The 20,661-nt window shown below is 38.4% G+C and overlaps 4 protein-coding genes across 5 annotated transcripts in view; 3 read left to right on the top strand and 1 right to left on the bottom strand.

Annotated features, from left to right (window-relative positions):
- LOC116319324 (multidrug resistance-associated protein 4-like) overlaps positions 1-650 on the bottom strand; it is a 33,623-nt gene extending 32,973 nt beyond the window's left edge. Inside the window, exon 1 of the mRNA XM_039599597.1 lies at positions 427-650. Coding sequence (XP_039455531.1) covers positions 427-650 — 224 coding nt within the window. The remainder of the gene's footprint in view (positions 1-426) is intronic.
- Positions 651-2,594: 1,944 nt separating this feature from the next.
- Positions 2,595-7,731, top strand: LOC116319314 (claudin-10-like). Of its 2 annotated transcripts, none has more exons than XM_031738606.2 (5): positions 2,595-2,825; positions 6,363-6,524; positions 6,600-6,681; positions 6,770-6,874; positions 6,983-7,731. In XM_031738606.2, the coding sequence occupies exons 1-5, from the start codon at positions 2,612-2,614 to the stop codon at positions 7,137-7,139; spliced, it is 720 nt and encodes a 239-aa protein (XP_031594466.1). In that variant the 5' UTR covers positions 2,595-2,611; the 3' UTR covers positions 7,140-7,731. The 2 variants fall into 2 exon arrangements, with proteins under 2 accessions (XP_031594466.1, XP_039455532.1); XM_039599598.1 differs by lacking the exon at positions 2,595-2,825 and adding an exon at positions 5,262-5,638 and having other exon boundaries at positions 6,983-7,730.
- Positions 7,732-8,086: 355 nt separating this feature from the next.
- LOC116322889 (claudin-10) lies at positions 8,087-11,641 on the top strand. Its single transcript, XM_039600254.1, has 5 exons — positions 8,087-8,411; positions 9,958-10,119; positions 10,206-10,293; positions 10,430-10,537; positions 10,628-11,641. The coding sequence occupies exons 1-5, from the start codon at positions 8,180-8,182 to the stop codon at positions 10,821-10,823; spliced, it is 786 nt and encodes a 261-aa protein (XP_039456188.1). The 5' UTR covers positions 8,087-8,179; the 3' UTR covers positions 10,824-11,641.
- A 469-nt stretch (positions 11,642-12,110) lies between these two features.
- Positions 12,111-13,746, top strand: LOC116322963 (claudin-10-like). Its single transcript, XM_039600290.1, has 5 exons — positions 12,111-12,417; positions 12,509-12,670; positions 12,757-12,838; positions 12,968-13,075; positions 13,193-13,746. Exons 1-5 carry the CDS (start codon positions 12,186-12,188, stop codon positions 13,383-13,385), a joined length of 777 nt encoding a protein of 258 aa, XP_039456224.1. The 5' UTR covers positions 12,111-12,185; the 3' UTR covers positions 13,386-13,746.
- Positions 13,747-20,661: the final 6,915 nt, after the last annotated feature.

The raw sequence follows: 20,661 nt of genomic DNA, 5'->3' as shown, positions 1-20,661 counted from the left end.
TTTTTTAGGTATATTTTGTTTTATTTTGTTTAATTTTTAAAGTCATAAGTAAATCACAGTACTTATTTTAACCACACCACAATTATGCTTTTTAATACACATATATTGTCCTAGTTTAAATAGCTGCATGTTTATAGTACATACATAATGTAAATGAAATGGGTTAATTAAAGAAATGAATGCTAATTCTCCTTTATTACACATTACTTGTCATTCTTGCATCACTGGCATTTCAACTTTGCAGCACTTTACTCTAGAACAACTCTTATTTTCAAAACCACTTTAACAAACTTCTCTCGGTAACAGTGTGGTTTATTCAAGGGATGGACCATGGACAGGCATCATTGGGTGGTCACAAACTGTCAGACAGGAGAGCTCTTCACTCGGTTAATGTCACAGAAAGCAGTGTGAGGCCGGTTTTCTTACCAGAAGAAAATCTTGGAGAGAAGATTAGCTGAAGCCGACGGATTATCCTTCGCCTCCTTCCGCAGAGGTTCCATCGCCCCAACAGTAAAAGCAACCTGGAGACAGTCTCTGCCTGCTGTGTGGCAGAGGGGGTGTCGATAAACACTGAGAAGTGGAAACACTGACTGAGCAGCTGAGCAGCTGGGGTAGACTCCGAGTACTGTCAATACTACACCTACCGACATCCAGCACGGGATTATCCCAGGTGGGTGTCAACTGACTTGGCTGCAATGAGTTTGGACGCTGCGTGGCCCCGCCCACTGTATGCAGATTGGCTGATACAAGAGTCCATTACAAGGCTCCTTACACTGCATCACAAACACAAACATCAGAAACATTTTTCTTTGCTGTCTGTTTCAGATTCCAAGAGGGAATGGTGTCGTGTTCTGCCTGTATATTGTAGTAAATAGTATAATGTATCGCTCAATAGTGGAGATCATCGAGCCATTGTGTATGATGAGCTTTACTAACTAAAAACTCTGCTTCATGAGTCTACAGTGCATGCATTAAATAGTCAATAACGGAAAACACTGGGAGGAAGTATTGTAGGCCTACTTTAATACATTTTTAAATACTCTACTTGAGTACACACAACATATTTATAGTTATTCGACAGCTGCAGCAACGTTTTAGACTCACAATTCTGTTGTGGACCTCTGTTCTGTTTTCACATAATAGGTTGGAGTGATATACTGTATCTTTCAGTTATTTCTAAGATACGTTTTCTCAAATGCACAAGTGTGACAAGCTAGAAAATACAGACTCTAAGAAGTGACTACAGTAAACAGAGATGTCCACTTCAAAAGTCTCATGGTCACTGTGGCTTAAGAGGTGCAGCGGGTTGTTAACTTATCAGAAGGTCGGTGGCCTGAATCAGCTCCTTGAGTGTCCTTCAGCATCTAAATGTCCTCTGGCAGAGTACTGAACCATGAGTTGTTTCTGATGTATCCATCAGAGTGTGAGAGTGTTAAGTTAAAAGCAAAAAGGTGCCTATGCGGATGAGGCTTGTAGCAACAAAGCACTTTGAGTGCTCAAATTAACTAGAAAAGTGCTCTAGTAGGTCTCAGTCCATCTCAGTTTTATCTAAACTATTTATAAAATTATATTAATGCAATACAAGAGCAAAAATTAGGAAGGGAAAGTGCCAGGCCTTTGTGTGTGTTGTTTTCCAGTTCTACTGATCATTTTACAGCCCCTCTTATTTATCTGGTAATCATTTGGCAAGGGACAGCCTCAGCTAGACTGAAATTTCTAACCGCATATAAAGCATATAAAACACGCTCCAACTTTAGCAGCTGAAACATGCAGTAAAAACATGCTGCGCAGAATTTGTGTTTTTATTTGATATTTTAAAAGCATTTGTTGATAATATGTACTTTAATTATAGTAGGTATCTGCATACTTCAGTAGTCATTTACACTGTTCATGCAATGAAGGTGGGACTGGTAACAGCTGATAAAAGGGCAACACTGGGCACAGTTTTGTGCTGACTGTTGTTATTATTGGCTAATCTGACTTCCAGAGGGAAGCTTTAATCTGACTCTTATCTCAACATGACTCGGCAAGAGTAACTTTGTTCCTGAACTGTTAACCAATAAGTTGATTTAGTATCGATTGACTACAGGAATTAACACAAATCAGGTTTTTTTCTCTTTTTCAGTTTTAGATAAGTCTGACTTCTCTTGAGTGAAACCAGGAGACATGACAAACAACGTACATGTTAATATGAGCTTGCAAATCATTACACATTCAGTTGCTAAATATATGTGTGCACAAATAGATGAACCAGTAACTAGACTTTGTCACTTTGACTCTCATTTTTTTAGGATTACTGATTACTCTTTTATTATTTTTTATGTTAATGTGATACATGAATTTTTAGTTGAAAACTTGGACAAACAAAATGAGCCTTTCCCAGAGTCACTTTCAAACTGTAATGCTTAACTGCCCGCTCATGATTCCTTTACTATTTCACTTTCAGACACCCGCGTCCACCCCTCAGCTCTGGATGTGCAGGCAAGATGTCTTGTCTGTTAATCATCTCAGTGAAACACATGTCCACGCTGTAATTTGTTCACCTGAGGGGATTTTTATTTCTTCTTTCTCGAGTCTGCTAAAAGATTACTTACATAGCTTAACCCAACAAATGTCAGGCTTGCAGATTTTGGCGTTTCTCAGTGGTGTGGCTGGGTTAGGAGCCACTATCGGTGCCACAGTGTCCAATGAATGGAGGGCCACCAGCCGGGCTTCCTCGGTCATCACAGCAACGTGGGTGCTCCAGGGTCTGTGGAACAACTGTGCTGGAAATGCCATTGGATCTCTGCACTGCAGACCACATCATACTATCTTACAGCTAGAAGGTAAGCTCAGAAATCTTTTATTTCCCAAGCAGCCAGAACATCTACGTTTATGGTTAAATAACACATGCATTATGTTGATAATCCATCTTTTGCGCTGCAAATTTATGGTAAGGTGCATACTGTGGAATTGCTTCATTAAATATTCTTGATGTGTGGTGACTAAGTGAAACAAAAGTGTCACTTTTTGTCTATCGACGAATCTATCAGCACAGCCGTCTTTCAAAGGTCAAATTAAAAATTAATTTGAAATGTATTTTTTATTGGAATTTTTTTCTTTTATTATTTCTGTTACTAACATTTTTTTTAGCCACAAGTACAGTTGATTGATTTCCATTAAAATGGGCCCTTAATACTAAGCAATCAAACAATGAATTCATTTAACAATTTGCATTTCAGAGACAGATTGTGGAAAATTTGCAAATGTGTAATCTTCTTTGTTGTAAATGTCAAACTAAGTGTGTCTGGATTCCAGGTACACGGGAAATAACCCAAGACTAACAGGCCAGAAAGACAGAAAATGGCATTATAGGTCTAAAATAAGTATAAAATACTAAAATAAACTAAAATAACGAATATGCTTTACTTACCCTCAGATCTCACAATGGGAAGAAACAAAAAAAAAATGCAAAGAAAATGCATTTAAGTTTTGGCCATCTAAAACATACCACAATTAATCATGTTTAATGCTTTTTGGTTTGTTTGTTTGCCACATATTATCAGTCTGTGTTATTTCATATTTGTTTTTCCATATTCTACAAAATTGCACCAAAAAAAAAATCCTGGAAAGGTTGGGTGTGGAAAAAAAACCTCTGGATTTTTACCAAAGAGTTAAATTTTTAATTTCGCATGTGTAAGGCACCAACTTTAAGAATGTCATGAATATCTGTGAGTTGTGTTGTTAACTATATTAAATTGATTCTCAAGTAAGCCTTTATGTAAATTCTGTAAATCCTCCTTTATAGTTACGTGGTGATATCTTTCCCTTCATCTCAGCAAATTTTATCTGAAATTTTTTGTGGTGTCTGTGATCTTGACCTGATATTCACATTTCCCTTTAACTGTTGGTTTTGCTCACATTTTGGAGAGGGTGTATAGTGACTTTAAAGGACTTTGATCTCTTCTTTTTTTAGTTGTAGTTTTTCTGATTTTTGTCAGAATCAGCTCTTTTTTTAAAATTTATATGACACAAAATGTAACAGTACACCAGTAATTTAAGAAAGGCTATCATTCAAATTCCAGCAGAGTCATTTTTACTTTTTTGCAATGCTAAATATTTGAAATCTAGTGGTTGACAAGGTGCTTAAGAGCTCCATCTGATGGTGGGAGATACTTCAGTATACAGCCACCAGGTGGAGCTGTAATTCACATGCTGAATTCATTTGTTGTTATGCGAAATCCCCATGTAGGCCTTTGTCAAAGACACCTTAATCGTCCTTTTATTTATCTCCTATAAACACATTTCTGTTGACTCAAGGGACATTTCTCTGAGCTAAGACATTAGAGTGAATGGCATGTTGTTAATAAGTTATCTAAATCCGGCTGTTTTAAGTGCATGAGGAAGTTGTGGTAACTCTGTTGCGCATTAATCACGACTTGCCAGTGCAAGGTGACAAATAGAAGGTATGTCTTAAAATGTGTGTTTGTATTTATTCAGTTCAATTCAGTTTTATTTATACAGTGCCAGGTCACAACAACAGTCGCCTCAAGGCGCTTTATATTGTAAGGTAGACCCTACAATAATACACACAGGGAAAAACCCAGCAATCATACGACCCGCTATTATACGACAGTGGGAAGGAAAAACTCCCTTTTGACAGGAAGAAACCTCCGGCAGAACCAGGCTCAGGGAGGGGCGGCCATTTGTCGCGACTGGTTGGGGTGAGAGAAGGAAGACAGGACAAAAGACATGCTGTGGAAGAGAGCCAGAGATTAATAACAAGTATGATTCAGTGCAGAGAGGTCTATTAACACATAGTGAGTGAGAAAAGTGACTGAAGAAGAAATACTCAGTGCGTCATGAGAATTCCCCAGCAGCCTACACCTATTGCAGCAAAACTAAGGATTCGGGGTCACCTGGTCCAGCCCTAACTATATGCTTTAGCAAAAAGGAACATTTTAAGCCTAATCTTAAAGGAAGGGAAAACTACCTTTTAACAGGAAGAAACCTCCAGCAGAACCATATGTCCATATGTGGACTGTCCACTGCAATCCACATAAATTACACACATACATGCATCTACCCAGAAACTGTGCTAGAGTATGTGTGCTAAGCTTAATTTTAAACCCCTTTTGTGAGATCATCACAGTTCAACTTTTCAGGTCTCTCAGTCACCAACAGCAGGACTGCGAGTCACAGTGACGTGTACTGTGGGTGGAAAACACTATAAAGGACCACTGGCCACCTGTTGAAGTTTAAGGCCAAACTCCTCCCTTCCCAATATAACAGTCCACAACACATTAACTGTAATCACCGCCTATCCATTGAACCTACTTGTGCCGAGAGCCTAGATACATTTTCAACAAGTCTCAGGGAAGCATTCGTCCATTTCGTCCATTGCCAGCTACAGTAAAGTGGAGGGTTCTTCTCAGCATTATGAGTAGCATGTTTCAGGAGATTGTTGCCTTTTTTTTCTCTACTGCTGGTTGGATACTGGAGTCTTCTACCTTGCCGACTGACTACTGGAAGGTGTCTTCAGATGATGGATCAGTCATTACCACAGCTTCCTTCTGGTCGAATCTTTGGAAGACCTGTGTGACTGATTCAACGGGAGTATCCAACTGCAAAGAATTTATCTCGATGCTGGCACTGGATGGTCAGCTCTTTTCTGTTCTTATTATACACCTATCATTTATCTTGGATTTTACTAGTATGCTGGATTATTTTAAACTATTGGTCTCAACTTCTGTTTATTTATCTATTGTTAGTGTGTATGTATATGCTTGTATGGTTAATTAATACCATAGTACATGATAACATCTTAAGACTTTTCAAATGCTCTTTTAACCTAATTTTCTGTGTTTTTATTGATCCTTTCTCATTTTCCTTGGTTCTTAATGTGGTTAAACCTCTGCTCTGTTTATCTTTAAATCATTTTTTGAAAATTCAGGTTGAAACTTATTGCCTCATTGGAATAATAGAAACTCTAATGCCAGTCTCCAACTCAATTACCGTCTAATATGTCAATGTTTAGCCTTAGTTCTCGGGACTTGAAAACAATAAAGAAGATTTACTGGGAACCTCAGGTAGTTTTGTTCACGGCTGACTAGTTTCAGTGGTTAGCTTCCAAGGTAATGTTTGCCTCGAAATTACATTTCAATGCCATTTTTTTCACCCAAACAAGCAGACACACTAACACAAAGTAGCAGAAACCACTTAATGTTACTCATGACAAATTGTTTTTCTTACTTTATGTGTTAAGTTGGCCACAAGGTCAGTAGCTCATTGACCTTGTGGTCCAGACCACAAAAAAGAAGCATAGTGCAAAAAGACTCTTGTGGTTGCATTTAAGTAGTAAGATTTTTGTTTTATGCCTGTAGGTTACATCATAGCTTGCAGGGCACTCATGATTTCCGCCGTCATTCTGGGCTTTTTCGGCTCTATATTTGCCCTCGTGGGAATGAAGTGCACAAAAATTGGAGGATCTGACAAAAACAAAGCGAGGATTGCCTGTTTTGCCGGTGTGCATTTCATTCTTAGTGGTAAGTATAGATGAACCATTTGAGCAAGAGCACATTTGGCAGTTTAAGATAATTAACATTTCCCTTTTTACTCAGGCCTGTGCTCACTCTCATCCTGCTCCATCTATGCGCACCGGATAACATCAGAATTTTTTGATCCAATGTTTATCTCGCAAAAGTAAGGAGCATGTTTTCCTTACAGAGTCTTTTAATGTTACTTGACTTATTAATAAACATTACCATTAAGTATTACTGTTTGTGTCTAGGTATGAACTTGGAGCTGCTCTCTTTATCGGCTGGGGTGGATCTGTCCTCTGTATTCTCGGGGGCACCATGTTATGCTTCTCCATTGCAGGTTCTTTTACCAGTAGGTTAGTGTGAGCTAAGACTTACGCATTAGCACATTTTACAGGCCACTGTTTGTTGAATTATATTGGTTTTTGGCATGTAAAAATGAAGCTATGTCTTTTCCTTCACAGCAAAAGAGAGGTAAACTATATCTACAGAGGCGCTGCCTCACATTCTCGTATCTCCTCCTACCCAAAAGGGCAAGCGAAGTCTGTAAATCAGAGGCCAACTCCAGACAACAGCACCTCCTCCAGGATCCAGCACTTTGATAAGAATGTTTATGTGTGACAAATGTGAATACACTTTTGGTTAAAGCCACGGGTGGGTACTAGAAGATATATTAATTGTTAATTATAGCACACTTTATAACAGCTGAATGTACTGATATTGATTCATATGTCACCAGGAAATCAGTGTCAAATCCTTACATGTTTTTTGAAGGTGGATCTTTTTATGATACAGTTTACTCTCTGGAGTTGGGGGAATCAATAAATCAAAAACATTTGGCCCAAAACGGGGATTTCTAATCAAATGCTTGCATCATTTTCTATTTTTGGAGCTTTTTTTTATGGCGATGAGCACGTTCTGTTTATGTACAAAATTGGTTTTGTTGTCTTTAGCTGTATGTAGCTTCTGCGTGTCTGTCATTAATCTGTAATGACAGCAATTAAAATGATGACAGACACCCATTTTATCTTGTTGAATATGACGTAACCATAAACAACTTTTGTAATGTGCAAACTTGTAGAGGGTAAAAAAACATGGTGAAATGTTTAGTGAATTATGAGCATTCTTTGTTCCTTAGCACATAGCTCTGTTTAGTTAAAACATGTTAAAGTAAATACAACTAAGTTGCAGCAAATTCTGTGTCTGTGGGTTTTTTGGGGTTTTTTTTTTTTTTTAAGTGATTACCTCAGGTCAACAGAGTATTATTATGGGCTATTCTGTTGTTTTCTCTTACTGTCATCTTCCCTTTCCTATTCAAATTGCGTGCTAATATGCTAAAGAAATGAGCAAGGTGCTAACATGATGAGGTCTTTTAAGTACATCTAAATATTGCTACAGCAATAATCAATTTAGTCGCATGAAATATCTAAAGGAGAAGGTATTCATCCAAAAAGTTTACAGTAAACACAGCATGAAGTGGTACAGAGCCCTCATCAACATAAGACACTTATGACGTAGTTAAATAGACACCCGGGCCACATTTTACTTGAATCTAGAGCAGTAGAACAGTTAGTGAGCCAGAGTAGACGTCAATAGATTTTCTTCTTCTACGGTCAGTACAATCCATTAAACCTGCATTAGCAGGCTTCTTGATTTCCACAATGAGAAAACGTCTGATCCAAATATCTGGCTTCTTGATTTCATCGCTGGGATGGTTGTTTGTGCTCTGCACCATGGCAATGGACTATTGGAGGATTACCAAAATCGGAGGGCAAGGCGGCTCGTTCATCATCAAAGTGGCCTGGTACTGGTCCAACCTGTGGAGCGACTGTTACACAGATTCTGCGGCTGTGACCAACTGTAGAGACTACCCAGTGCTCTGGAATGTTGCTTGTATGTTGCATTTGCCTCACCAATAATTTTTATATAGATTATACAGTCAGGTGATCAGTCATTAGTAATTTTTTTAAAGTCTCATTCTTCAGATAATTGCGCTCCTGACTATAATTCTGTCTGTTAATCTGTCACTTTGAATAGTATAGCCTAGTTTTGCAATGCTATTGATTAACAAGTAGAGCATGCTGTTGTTCTGGATCCATATTAAAAGTTGCGTTGACTTTGCACCAGTTCCTAAAAGTGATACTATAACTCATTTGAGAAAAAAAAGGTCAGATATTTGGGAATTTATAGAAATGTCTATAAAATACCCTTCAGACTTGCTTTAATATACTTAACCTTTATTTGCTAATGCTAACTTTGATTATATAAAAAATAAGAGCTTTCTCAGTGAGCTCACTTTATGACTTGGCTCTGATTTTGTTAAACCGCCAATTCTGGCGACAGTGGCAGTTTGAACATACGGCAGTAAGAAAGCAATAAGAACACAAGACACTCAAAAAAAGAAATAGTCCCCCCAAAAAAAAAAAAGCAACCAAACTGAAACAAACAAAAGACCAACAAACAAATAAAACAACAACCAAGAACAAAATACAAACTAAAAACAGCACAGGTTACGGTATACATTCCCAAATTTAGTTACATATTTTCCATTACCTTACTCTCCCTCCACCTTCTCAACTTCCCCATTTTTTAATAGCTCCAGAAACATCTTCCAAATGTCAAAAAATTCTGAAGATCTTTTCCTAAATACACAGGTCAGTTTCTCAAGAACTAAACTTGATGTTACATTGTTTAACCATTGGTTGAAAGAGGGGCCACCAACATTCTTCCAGCATACTGCACTACACCGTTTGGCCTGGAGTAAGTAAAGGTCAACCATCTTCCTCTCTGTATGAGCTAAATTACAGTCATCTGGATAAATGCCTAAAATACAGACCTTAAGACTTAACACTATATTTTAACACTGAGCACCAAAACTTTTGAATCTTTTACGTACACCCAAATTAAGGTGTTTCCATATTCCTTAAGTCAGTTGATTGAAGGTCATGGTCTCCCCATGACCATGTATCAGATAGGCAGAAGAAAATGGATGGTTGGATGGATTCAACAAAATATATAATGTACCCTGATGGGTTTAAAAATATTCTTATTGCGTCTATAAATTCAATCTTCAAATATTCTGGACTTTATGAAGACTGCTAAAGAATACTTACTTAAAAGAGATCATCTTTTGTACAATATTCTTCAACCATATCCAAAAGAGGGATTTATTCATATTTTTATTGACTCCCAGATTCAATGAAATAAAAAGACTGGGTGCAGCCTTATGTCATCCAAGCATCACCAAGCATCTGCTGATTGAATCTTTACAAATCTGAGAAAACATTGCAGAAACCGTTGTAGATCACAATCTCTGCACTGCATAGCTGTTTTTATAGCTGTTTTATTTATACTGGTCTGATTTGATTCTCATATCAACCCCTTGTTGTTTTTTATTTTTCTCATTTTCTCCTTTCTGAACTCTTTTTGATTTGAACAGATTACGTCCAGGCAGTGAGAGGATTGCTAATGTGCGGGTTAACAATTGGATTCTTTGCTGTAGTGTGCTGCTTTGTTGGGATGGAGTGCACTTATATCGGCGGATCTGACAAAACCAAGGACAAAGTGCTCTTTGCAGGAGCAGTGCTTCATTTTGTTGGTGGTAAGCTTTGAACGTACGCCGTGCTTCTCTCTGTAAATGTTTTGCCATCATTTTTTTCCTCTGTTCACTGAAACCTCTCCACGCAGGTATGTCAGACATTGCTGCCTACTGCTTATACATAAACAGAATTGCCAGAACAGCTTTTGCTCGAAGGGTCGCATCAGGAGTTTTGCGGTACTGTTTTTCCACTCCATACACCATTTTACATAAAATCTTTTCAAATTATAGACATATCTGCTATAAATTTTGCAGTAACTTATATTATTTAAATGATGTCATGATTTTCTCCTTGTCCTTTCACTTCTTCCAGATATGAATTAGGACCTCCAGTTTTTCTAGGATTGGCAGGATGCTTTTTCATCCTAGTCGGGGCTGTTCTTTATGCTGTGACAGTGTATAAAGTAATCCGCAGAGGAAGGTACCTAAATTATTCCACTTTAATCCCTTTTCTTGTCTCTACTACCACTACATCATATAATTAACATCATCAATGTTTTGAATTTTACAGCAGAGTAGTACAAGCCGGTGATGCTCACACGTACATGGCGCCTCCATCCAGAGGAAGAACCATTTATTCCGGATACTACAAACCCTCCAAGCTGAATGGGTCTAACTATATGGGCTCAGGACGATCAAGCGCCCAACTTTCAAAGCTCTCTCAGGCAACACCAACGAAACCCTCAGACAGAGATGCATTTGTCTAGTTGGTCTGTTTTAACTCAAACAGACACTGCAATAGTTAAACTTGTAGATAGGAGGAAAGTAATTTTTTGTCATGTTTTGTTTCCTTTAGATCGGCTCATACTCAGTCATATTCACCTCATGAATAAAACAGATGTGCAGTCTTAGTCTTGTGTTTGTACCAGTAGTTGTCACAGTCTTGTGTTTACACTTATGTTATAATTGCTGTGATTTAACCAAAATCATTTTCTGTCATTAAGAATCTCACTGAAACATGATGATGAACTGATGTATATATCAATTAACATATCAATATCACTTTGATCACCACTACATGCTCAGATTAAACCTTCAATAAAGATGTCCAATATTTTATTGGCAAAATCACACCTTTATAAAGATATTAGTGCAATTATTATGCATTTCATCCAAAGAAATGATGTCTTCTCCTTGTTTTATGTGTAAAGTGAGAACTTAATGGGGCACAAAACTAAAACTATTCTTGTCAGGAGACTGAGTATCAACAACAGCCACGCTGACGAAAATGATTTTTCCAAAACACAAACAGTTGCAGTCTGAGGCATAACATGTTATGGTGTTCTCTTATAGTTGTGTGTCTGTGTTTAAGTGTGTATAAAGGGGACTTGGAGAATTTAAAAAAAACCAGATGAAAGATAGAGGGCTTATAACTTGCATGGAAAACAATGGCCACAGTGTTCATGGTCATGTGCAAACCGGTGTATTTATACAGAGGTCAACAGATGAAAAGTGGCACTGTACAAGATTTTAAACTTTATTTTGAATGGCTTAAATAAATGTTCTCTGAATGAGAAAACTTGTATTTTGACTCCTTATTTGACTATATAAACAACAGCATCATCCTGCAAGCTATTTGACTTCAAAATATAATTAAAAAATTAATGTATAAATTACATTATTAATCATAGCTGTTAATTAATTAATGTGTATATTACTTGAATTTTGCAGCTGGAGATGATTTTAGTGAACTTTATACTGCTGATAAGTTTTGTTAATAATATATGCTTATATATTAGTAGATGTATATTAACATTAAAATATTAAGTATGTAAATAATATGGATTCATTGGTGCATCACTAATAATTCAGGTAATGAAATCCTAGAAGGCTTATTATTTATTTATTATTTATACTGTTCATTCTCAAGTAGCGTTTCAAATGGAGACATTTTTTGTCACGTATCTAAGTGACTTCTTCAGGGGGGCGGTGCCACTGCATGCCCTCCTCTATTCAGCACGTGAGAAGGGAGTTCAAAGAAGACAGTTCTGGAAAAAATGCACTGTGGTTTGTGTTAAGGAGCTTAGATTTGTTAGTAGTCTGTCTTGGTGCTGAACTCTGAAGCAATAATGGGTTATAGGACTGTGGTGATGTACATGGAGATAGGCTGCTTTGTAGTATGTATGTGTGGATGGATTCTGGTCTCCTCCACAATGCCAACGGATATCTGGACTTGGTCTGAAGTCAGCAACGTGGTCCTGACAACATCAAACTACTACTCCAACCTGTGGAAGGACTGCATATCTGATTCAACTGGAGTATCTGACTGCAAGGGAATTCCTTCCATGCTGGCACTGAACTGTAAGCAAACCGTCTCTAAGAATACCGTAAATTAATGATTTAAACCCAGTGAACTTAGTGCCTTTAACCGCTTTTTTCTGCTTGTGGACAGGGGACATTCACATGTGCCGGGCTCTTATCATCATGTGTATTATCCTGTCTTTCTTCGGATCAATTTTGGTCTTAGTTGGAATGAAGTGCACTAAGATCGGAGGGTCCGAGCTTGCTAATGCAAGAGTAACCTTTGCCGGAGGGATGAACTACCTTATAGGAGGCAAGACAAAAATTTGGTTGAACTGAGTCACATTGTGATATACTGCACTGTTTAATATTTAAGTAAATGTGTGAGTATTGTTTCAGGGATGTGTTCTATGATTGCTTACTCCTACTATGGAAACAAAATAAGAGCTGAATTTGAAGATCCAAACTACATGGAACAGAAGTATGTAGCATATATATATAGCATATATATATATATGATAAGTCTGTGTTCTTGATGACTCAACATTTAGATCATTGTTTTTCCTATGAGGGAGAATTGCACTTGAAATATTCTTGTATTTACTGGCAGGTTTGAAATAGGAGTAGGTGTCTTCATTGGCTGGGGAGGCTCTACCTTACTTATTGTTGGAGGACTTATTTACAGTATCTTTGCAGGAAGAGAAGGGTGTCACTCAAGGTAAAATACCGCTTCTGTGTCATTTGTTTGTTTGTTGTTGTTTTTATAATTAGCCAACCTCAGTCTGCAATACACAATAAGAGTCATGAATTCATTTTCGGAATTGTACCTTGACAGCTCAAAGAGGTACGCTACGCACCAGTTCCAAGATGCCTACACATTTGTTCCAACACAAAAAAGCGTTGTGTCTTTGGCTCCCACGGAGATTAGTCGGAGTAAAAAACCAAGGACGATCAGCAGCAGCAGAGCCAGTAGCATCTCAGAGATCAACAGTGTCACCAAGACATCGGTCACTTATTCATATGTGTGACTAACCTACACAGAATTATTTTCTTCATGTTTTTCTTTCACAAAGAATGTGTGTTTTTACTTTGAGAGTCATTAAATGTCAAATCAAGTATTTGTCTTCACAACATTCTTGTGATTATGAAACCAAAAGTGTTACTAGTAATAATACGGGCATCCTGAAACAATGGAATTTTTTTCTATTGATGGCAACACAGCTTCAAGCTACTTCTGAGAGCTGTTTAAGTTTTCAACTGTGACATGACATGACATATTTACTACATTCATTTTTCCACTATCATGAAACAAAATTGTGTTTTCTCTGCATCTGCATCAAGGTGCATCATTTAAAATCAATAAAGCATAACAGAAATGTAAAGTGCACATTTGTTTATTGAGGAGAACACATTAAACTGGGGTTTTGAGGGGTACCTCCCCAGGGAATTTGAGTATCGAACGCACCATTTTTTCCATTCTGGTTACTTTTTTTAATCAAACAGTCTGTACATTTTTTGAAGCAGTTTATATAGAAATTATCTTTATGAAATGGCAGCTCAGGTGACTTTACAATCTTATGACCCCTTGGCCTAAACTCTAAATCTCTGTTTTAATCTCAGTTCAGGTAATCTCAGTTAGCTAAGAATAAATGGATTTGAATTTTTTGATTGTTACATTAACAGTCGCATTAGCATTTGTGCTTGCGCATGCAAAGCGGAAGCACCAACAGCATTATGTATTATACTTGCATTTATGTGGCACTTTCTAATGTTACTGACAAACTCAAAGTGACTTTAATTAAAGTTCACACTTTAACCATACATTCATACAGCACTTTCAATTCAATTTTATTTATGTAGCCCCAAATCATAACAACAGTTGCCTTAAGGTGCTTTATATTTTCAGGTAAAGATCCTACAATAATATAGATATATTACCAACAATCAGATAACCCCCAATGAGCAAGTTCTTGGCAACAGTGGAAAGGAAAAACTCCCTTTTAACAGGAAGAAACCTCCAGCAGAACCAGGCTCAGGTAGGGGCAGCCATCTGTCACCATTTAGTAGGGGTGAGGGGCAGGAGACAGAACAAAAAACACACTATGGAAGAGAGCCAGAGATCAATAATAATTAATCATTAAATGCAAAGTAGCATATAAACACAAAGTGAGTGAAAAACTTTATTCTCTACACTCCAAGCACTTTATCTACCTCACATTCACAGCCAGGTTTGAATCACCAATTAGCCTGACATTCATGTCTTTAGACTGCGGGAGGAAGCTGGAGTATATGGAGAAAACGCACATCAGGTACTGGAGCTGGTCAAATATGCAAACACCACACAGAAAGGTCCCAGCCAGGATTGAAACCAGAAGCTTTTTCTGCTATGAGGTGAGAGTGCTAAACACCGGACCACTCTATTTCTGATCTTGCGTCTGTGTCGAGGAATCCTCTGACCTCTGACCTCTGACATCTGTTCTTTATGTGCCTGTATATGATCTTATCTTCTGTGCTGTCTGGCTGTTTCACTTTCACCTGTCACTCTCTTGCCAAACAGACCAGAAAGTTATGCAACATTAGTTCAAGAATTATTAACCAAGCAACAACACATATATAAAGTAGCTCACAACATCCTAATAGAAGATATTGTGTGTTCCGCGGGGATACTGATGTCCAGTTTGATTTTATGAACTCATAACTGCTATTCAAAAAAATCTTTACAATTTTGAGAAAAACTTACAAATTACAATCTTTGCAACAATGACTGCCACTCTCTACTTATCCCTCCTGACTGATTTTTCTCAACTTCTGCTGACTGTAGCTTGCACAAATGTCTAGCTTCTTGATGACTGCACATCAATAAATGGCACTACAATATTTGTTGTGTTTGCCAGCAAAGTCTCGAGCATGTGGACGATATACCCAGAGATTGGTAGAAGGCTCAACAGGGAAACAGGTGTCAACCCAGCTGCAGGAGCGACATTTGCTCTTTCGTTTGAGGAGAAACAGGAGGAACATTGCCAGAGCTCTACAATGTGACCTCCAGTGAGCTACTTATCCATGTTCCTGACCAAACTGTCAGACTCTGTGAGAGTGGCATGAAGGTCTGGCATCCTGGAACCTATTCTCACAGCATAGTACTGTGTAGGGTATTTACACTGATGACTCTTTGGATATCGTGCAAAGAGGTCTGATTTCTTATTCACATTAATCTCAGACAACCAAATACTGTTACTGTAAGATATATACATACATACATTTTCTTCCGCTTATCTAATTCAGTGTCGCGAGACAGCTGAGATAGGCTCCAGCCCCCCTGCGACCCTGAAATATATATCATAATAAAAAGTTAACTTATACATATACATAATAAAATAAAGTATTTTTCATTTCCCAGTTGAATATCATCAATCAATTAAAATCACAGTTTTGTATCATAATAATCATTTACCATCTAAGTATGTAATGAGCCCTCTCCTGCCATTCCGTCAGAAGCCTGGGCACCAACAACAAACACAATGGCCAAGGTGATCTTTACAAAACACATGGCAGACAGTAAAAGGTTAAACATGTTTTGATATAACCAAGTGTGTCCTCTCGTGTTTGCCTGTGTTTGGGTGTGTTTTTCTGCCTGAATTCAGTAGCTAATGAGGGGGTTAAGCGCAGACAGTTCTGGGACACTGTTTAGGAGCTTAGATTTATTAGTACTCTGTCACATCTGCCGGGCTCTTATCATCATCTGTATTATCCTGTCTTTCTTCAAATCAATTTTGGTCTTAGTTGGAATGAAGTGCACTAAGATCGGAGGGTCCGAGCTTGCTAATGCAAGAGTAACCTGTGCCGGAGGGATGAACTACCTTATAGGAGGCAAGACAAAAATTTGGGTGAACTGAGTCACATTGTGATATACTGCACTGTTTAATATTTAAATAAATGTGTGAGTATTGTTTCAGGGATGTGTTCTGTGATTGCTTACTCCTACTATGGAAACAAAATAAGAGTTGAATTTGAAGATCCAAACTAAATGGAACAGAAGTATGTAGCATATATATATGATAAGTCTGTGTTCTTGATGACTCAACATTTAGATCATTGTTTTTTCCTATGAGGGAGAATTGCACTTGAAATATTCTTGTATTTACTGGCAGGTTTGAAATAGGAGTAGGTGTCGTCATTGGCTGGGGAGGCTCTACCTTACTTGTTTCTGGGGGCCTTATTTACAGTATCTTTGCAGGAAGAGAAGGTGCCGCTCAAGGTGAAACTATTGTTCTGCACCTTTTCTTTTTCAGAAATTTGCCCACATCAATCTACTGCCAATAATAGTAAATGTAAATTTCTTGATTTGTAACCTGACAGCCCAAAGAAATACCCTGAAAACCAGCTCCGTGATTCCGTGATACCAACACGAAAGAACCAAGTGTCCTGGGCTCCCTAGTGATAGATACAAATTCAAGGACCACCAAGTCCAGCAACAGCAGCAGCAGCAGAGCCAGTAGCGTCTCAGCAATCACCAACACCACTAAACACCACTACAGCTACTAGCTCATATCACAAAAGCATGTCTGGCTTGGTTTGGGAGGGCCTCTAGCTTCTTTTAATTTAAGTAACATCTGTGTTGTCTATTTAGCAAAGCAGTAGAGATCAGTTTGAAACGTTATTTTCTTCCATGTATTTATTAAGTTTTAAACTTTACAATAACACCACCATTAAACAAAACAAAAAAAAATAACAAAACAAAACAAAACAAAACAAACAATCCAGCTCAAGGATACAAATAAATAAATAGAAAATCCAGACACTTTGATTGTGAGATACAATTATCAATACTCATATGTAAAATAGCAGTGACATGCTTGTATTGTACCAAGGCCCGTGAGAAAATAGCAGAAATATCCAAACCGGCATACGCCATAAAAGGATCCCATATTTTATGAAACTTCTTGTCCCTAATAAGTAGTGTTGGGCAAGTTACTTTGAAAAAGTAATTAATTATAGTTACTAGTTACTTCTTCAAAAAAAGTAACTGAGTTAGTAACTGAGTTACAAGATTGTAAAAGTAATTAATTACTTGAAAAGTAACTATTGTGTTACTTTAAAAAAAAAATGTTTAACCCTCTGGGGTCCATGGTATAAGTGGCCATTTTTATCTACTTTTGATTTTCCCTCTACATTTCACCTTTAAAAACTAGTTACTTTGCCTTGTTTGGTATCATTCTTTTCAGCACAACCTCACATGTCTGAATTTACAGTCATGTTTTCATTTTGACATACTGTATTAACTCAATTGATCTAAAATCAGACAAAAAACATAAAATCTGAGTAAAAAAGGTTATATTTTTTACTGTAACAACCACAAACATGTTTATTGAATCATATTTCATAACTTTAAATGCAAATATAAATTGTCAATTTTAAAATCCTATGTACAAGTTTTGCAAACAACAAAGGTATTTGCAGCCATTTACCTTTTACCCTTTTTTTAAAATAACCATTTCAAACTATTTACATAACAATCAGCTGTTCTGCATTCAATAAGATGCCACACAAATTATTTGTGCCACTCCAAAAAAAATAGTTTCTGTCCACTATAAAGGAGAACATCACAAGCCTGATACCTGCAGGTCTGACAGCAGCAGGTGTATCACTCCTGTTTTCATTCAGCAGTCGCCTCATTGTTCTGACACACAACACAAAACTATCTGCAACACTACACACTAACTACACAAGACAACACATTAACTGCAAACTCCAAACACGCTAAACGTCACAAATCTCTCACATCTCAAAACTCGCTCTCTCTCTTTTTCTGCTGTCTTTCTCTCTCTCTCTCTCTCGCCGTCAAGCCTAAAACTTCCCCATCTTCCTAAACAACCAGATGTAATGTTGCCATATCATTTTTCCACCAACACGAACGGGCTGTTTTTGTTTTGTTTTTTAGTTTTTTTGGTCATAAGCAAAGAGTGCTTGCTAGCGCTGCTGTCCTTAGACAGTAAACGTGACGAAACTATTGAGGAAAAAACGCCGCGTATATTGTTTATCATGACTATGGTTTTACGAGGCCTATCAACACAATTTAAAAACTGTTATATATCACCTTGTTGCTTTGTAATCTTGAAGTGGTCATGTGATTGGCTTACCACGACTACTTTATTCTTCCTCAGTCTAACAGCAGCACACATGCGATTGTTTTGCCCCCCTAGCTCCAGGTGTTGTGCCAAAAAGTGATTCTGCCAGAAAATGTTTGCCCTCCGCTGGAGCGCTTAGCTGCTTAAAGCTGTAGCGCCCAGATTACTTACGTAGACAGCTACTTCCGTGCAACTGATATAAGAAGCGGTAAGCTGAAGACAGTTTCAACCGCACTGCATTTTGTTAGTAAGTAAAGTAAGTAAAATTTTATTTATATAGCACATTTCTAGATAAAAGATCACAAAGTGCTTCACAAGGTATAAAACAAAAACAGACAAAAGTTAACAAAATGCAATTCTAAAAAGATGTGTAACGGTAACGGTGTTCTAACGATAGGAATAGTAATTAGTTAGATTACTCGTTACTGAAAAAAGTAACGCCGTTACTTGTAACGCCGTTATTCCCATCACTGCTAATAAGTAACATGCCATCCATCCATCCATCCATTTTCTTCCGCTTATCCACACCTGTTCTGAGAAACCATCCTACTCTGACAAAACGTCCTACCCGTATTATAATTTGACGGTGACTTGCGACTAAACCTAACCCTACCCCTATCCATAACCCTAACCATAACCATAACCTTAAGAACTATTCCGGATGGGTGAGAGAAAAAGAAGTTAATTCGGCGTTGGTTTTGTGCGCATGCGCCGCGTCTCCGCAGAAACATTGGGTAGGATGTTTTTTCAGGTAGGATGGATTCCCAGAACACCGGGTCGCAGGGGCAGTATCCCAAGCAGAGAAGCCCAGACCTCCCTCTCCCCAGCCACCTCCTCCAGCCTATCCGGGGGAACACCAAGGCGTTCCCAGGCCAGCCGAGAGATATAATCTCTCCAGTGTGCCCTGGGTCTGCCGCAGGGCCACCTCCCAGTGGGACATGCCCGGAAAACCTCACCCAGGAGGCGCCCAGGGGGCATCCTTGTCAGATGCCCGAACCACCTCAGCTGGCTCCTCTCAATGTGGAGGAGCAGCAGCTCTACTCTGAGCCCCTCCCGAATGGCCAAACTTCTCACCCTATCTCTAAGGGAGAGGCCGGCCACCCTTCAGAGGAAACCCATTTCTGCCACTTGTATTCGCGATCTCGTTCTTTCGGTCACTACCCACAGCTCGTGACCATAGGTGAGGGTAGGGGCGTAGATCGACCGGTAAATTGAGAGCTTCACTTTTACACTCAGCTCTCTCTTCACCACAACAGACCGGTACAGCGTCCGCATCACTGCAGCAGCTGCACCAATCCGTCTGTCGATCTCCCACTCCCTTCTCCCATCACTCGTGAACAACATGTAACATGCATGTTAGGAAATCTAGTGACGCATATTCCAGTACCGTCCGGTGCCATTGAGTCTTAGATGGGGCCGTGTCGGTGATCCAGTTCAAAAGGACACATTTCCTTGCGCAGATTGTTAACAGCACATAGAGCTGCTTTCCAAACTCCCCCCTCATTTTGTCCTTCGCCACTCCGAGTAGCATACACAATGGATTGCATTCCGTGTCAGTGGTGAAAATCTTATCCAGTTCACACTTTATGACAAACCAAAATTGTTGTATTATCCGACAGGACCATAGACAGTGCGTGAGGTTGCCCACCTCTATTTTACATTTAGGGCACAGCAGAGAAAGGCCTGAATTGTATTTATGGCGTTGAGAAAGTGATATGTGAGCTCTGTGTAGAATTTTAATTTGGATTGCCTTTACTTTTTTACAGATGCTCAGAGATTTAGCATTCTCACAGACTTCTTCCCAGACCTCGTCAATAATCTCAATATGTAATTCCTTTTCCCAAGTCCTCTTCAAATAAGTTGTGTCCGTGACCCCAAAATTTGTTAACAGGCCATAACAAATTTTTATATAACTTCTAAGGTTTGGCTGAAATATCTGCTTTTCACAGTTAGAGACAGTTTGATTATTACGTATTGTTGTTGCCCTTTGGATATGGTCCCTCACTTGTAAATATCTAAAAAAGTTGCGCCTATGAATGTTGTATTTATCAGTTAGCTGGTCAAAGGACATAAGGTTAGACCCGTCCATTAGGTCAGAAAAGGTAGAAATACTATTCGCAGCCCAGTTCCGAAAGCCAGGGTCAGTGGTCCTGGGCAGAAAGAGAGGATAGTCAGATAA

This window comes from Oreochromis aureus, linkage group 16 (assembly GCF_013358895.1).
Source record: "Oreochromis aureus strain Israel breed Guangdong linkage group 16, ZZ_aureus, whole genome shotgun sequence".
In the NCBI taxonomy this organism is placed as follows: domain Eukaryota; kingdom Metazoa; phylum Chordata; class Actinopteri; order Cichliformes; family Cichlidae; genus Oreochromis; species Oreochromis aureus.
Note: the sequence above shows the minus strand (reverse complement) of the source record. Positions and strands in the feature narration are given on the sequence as shown.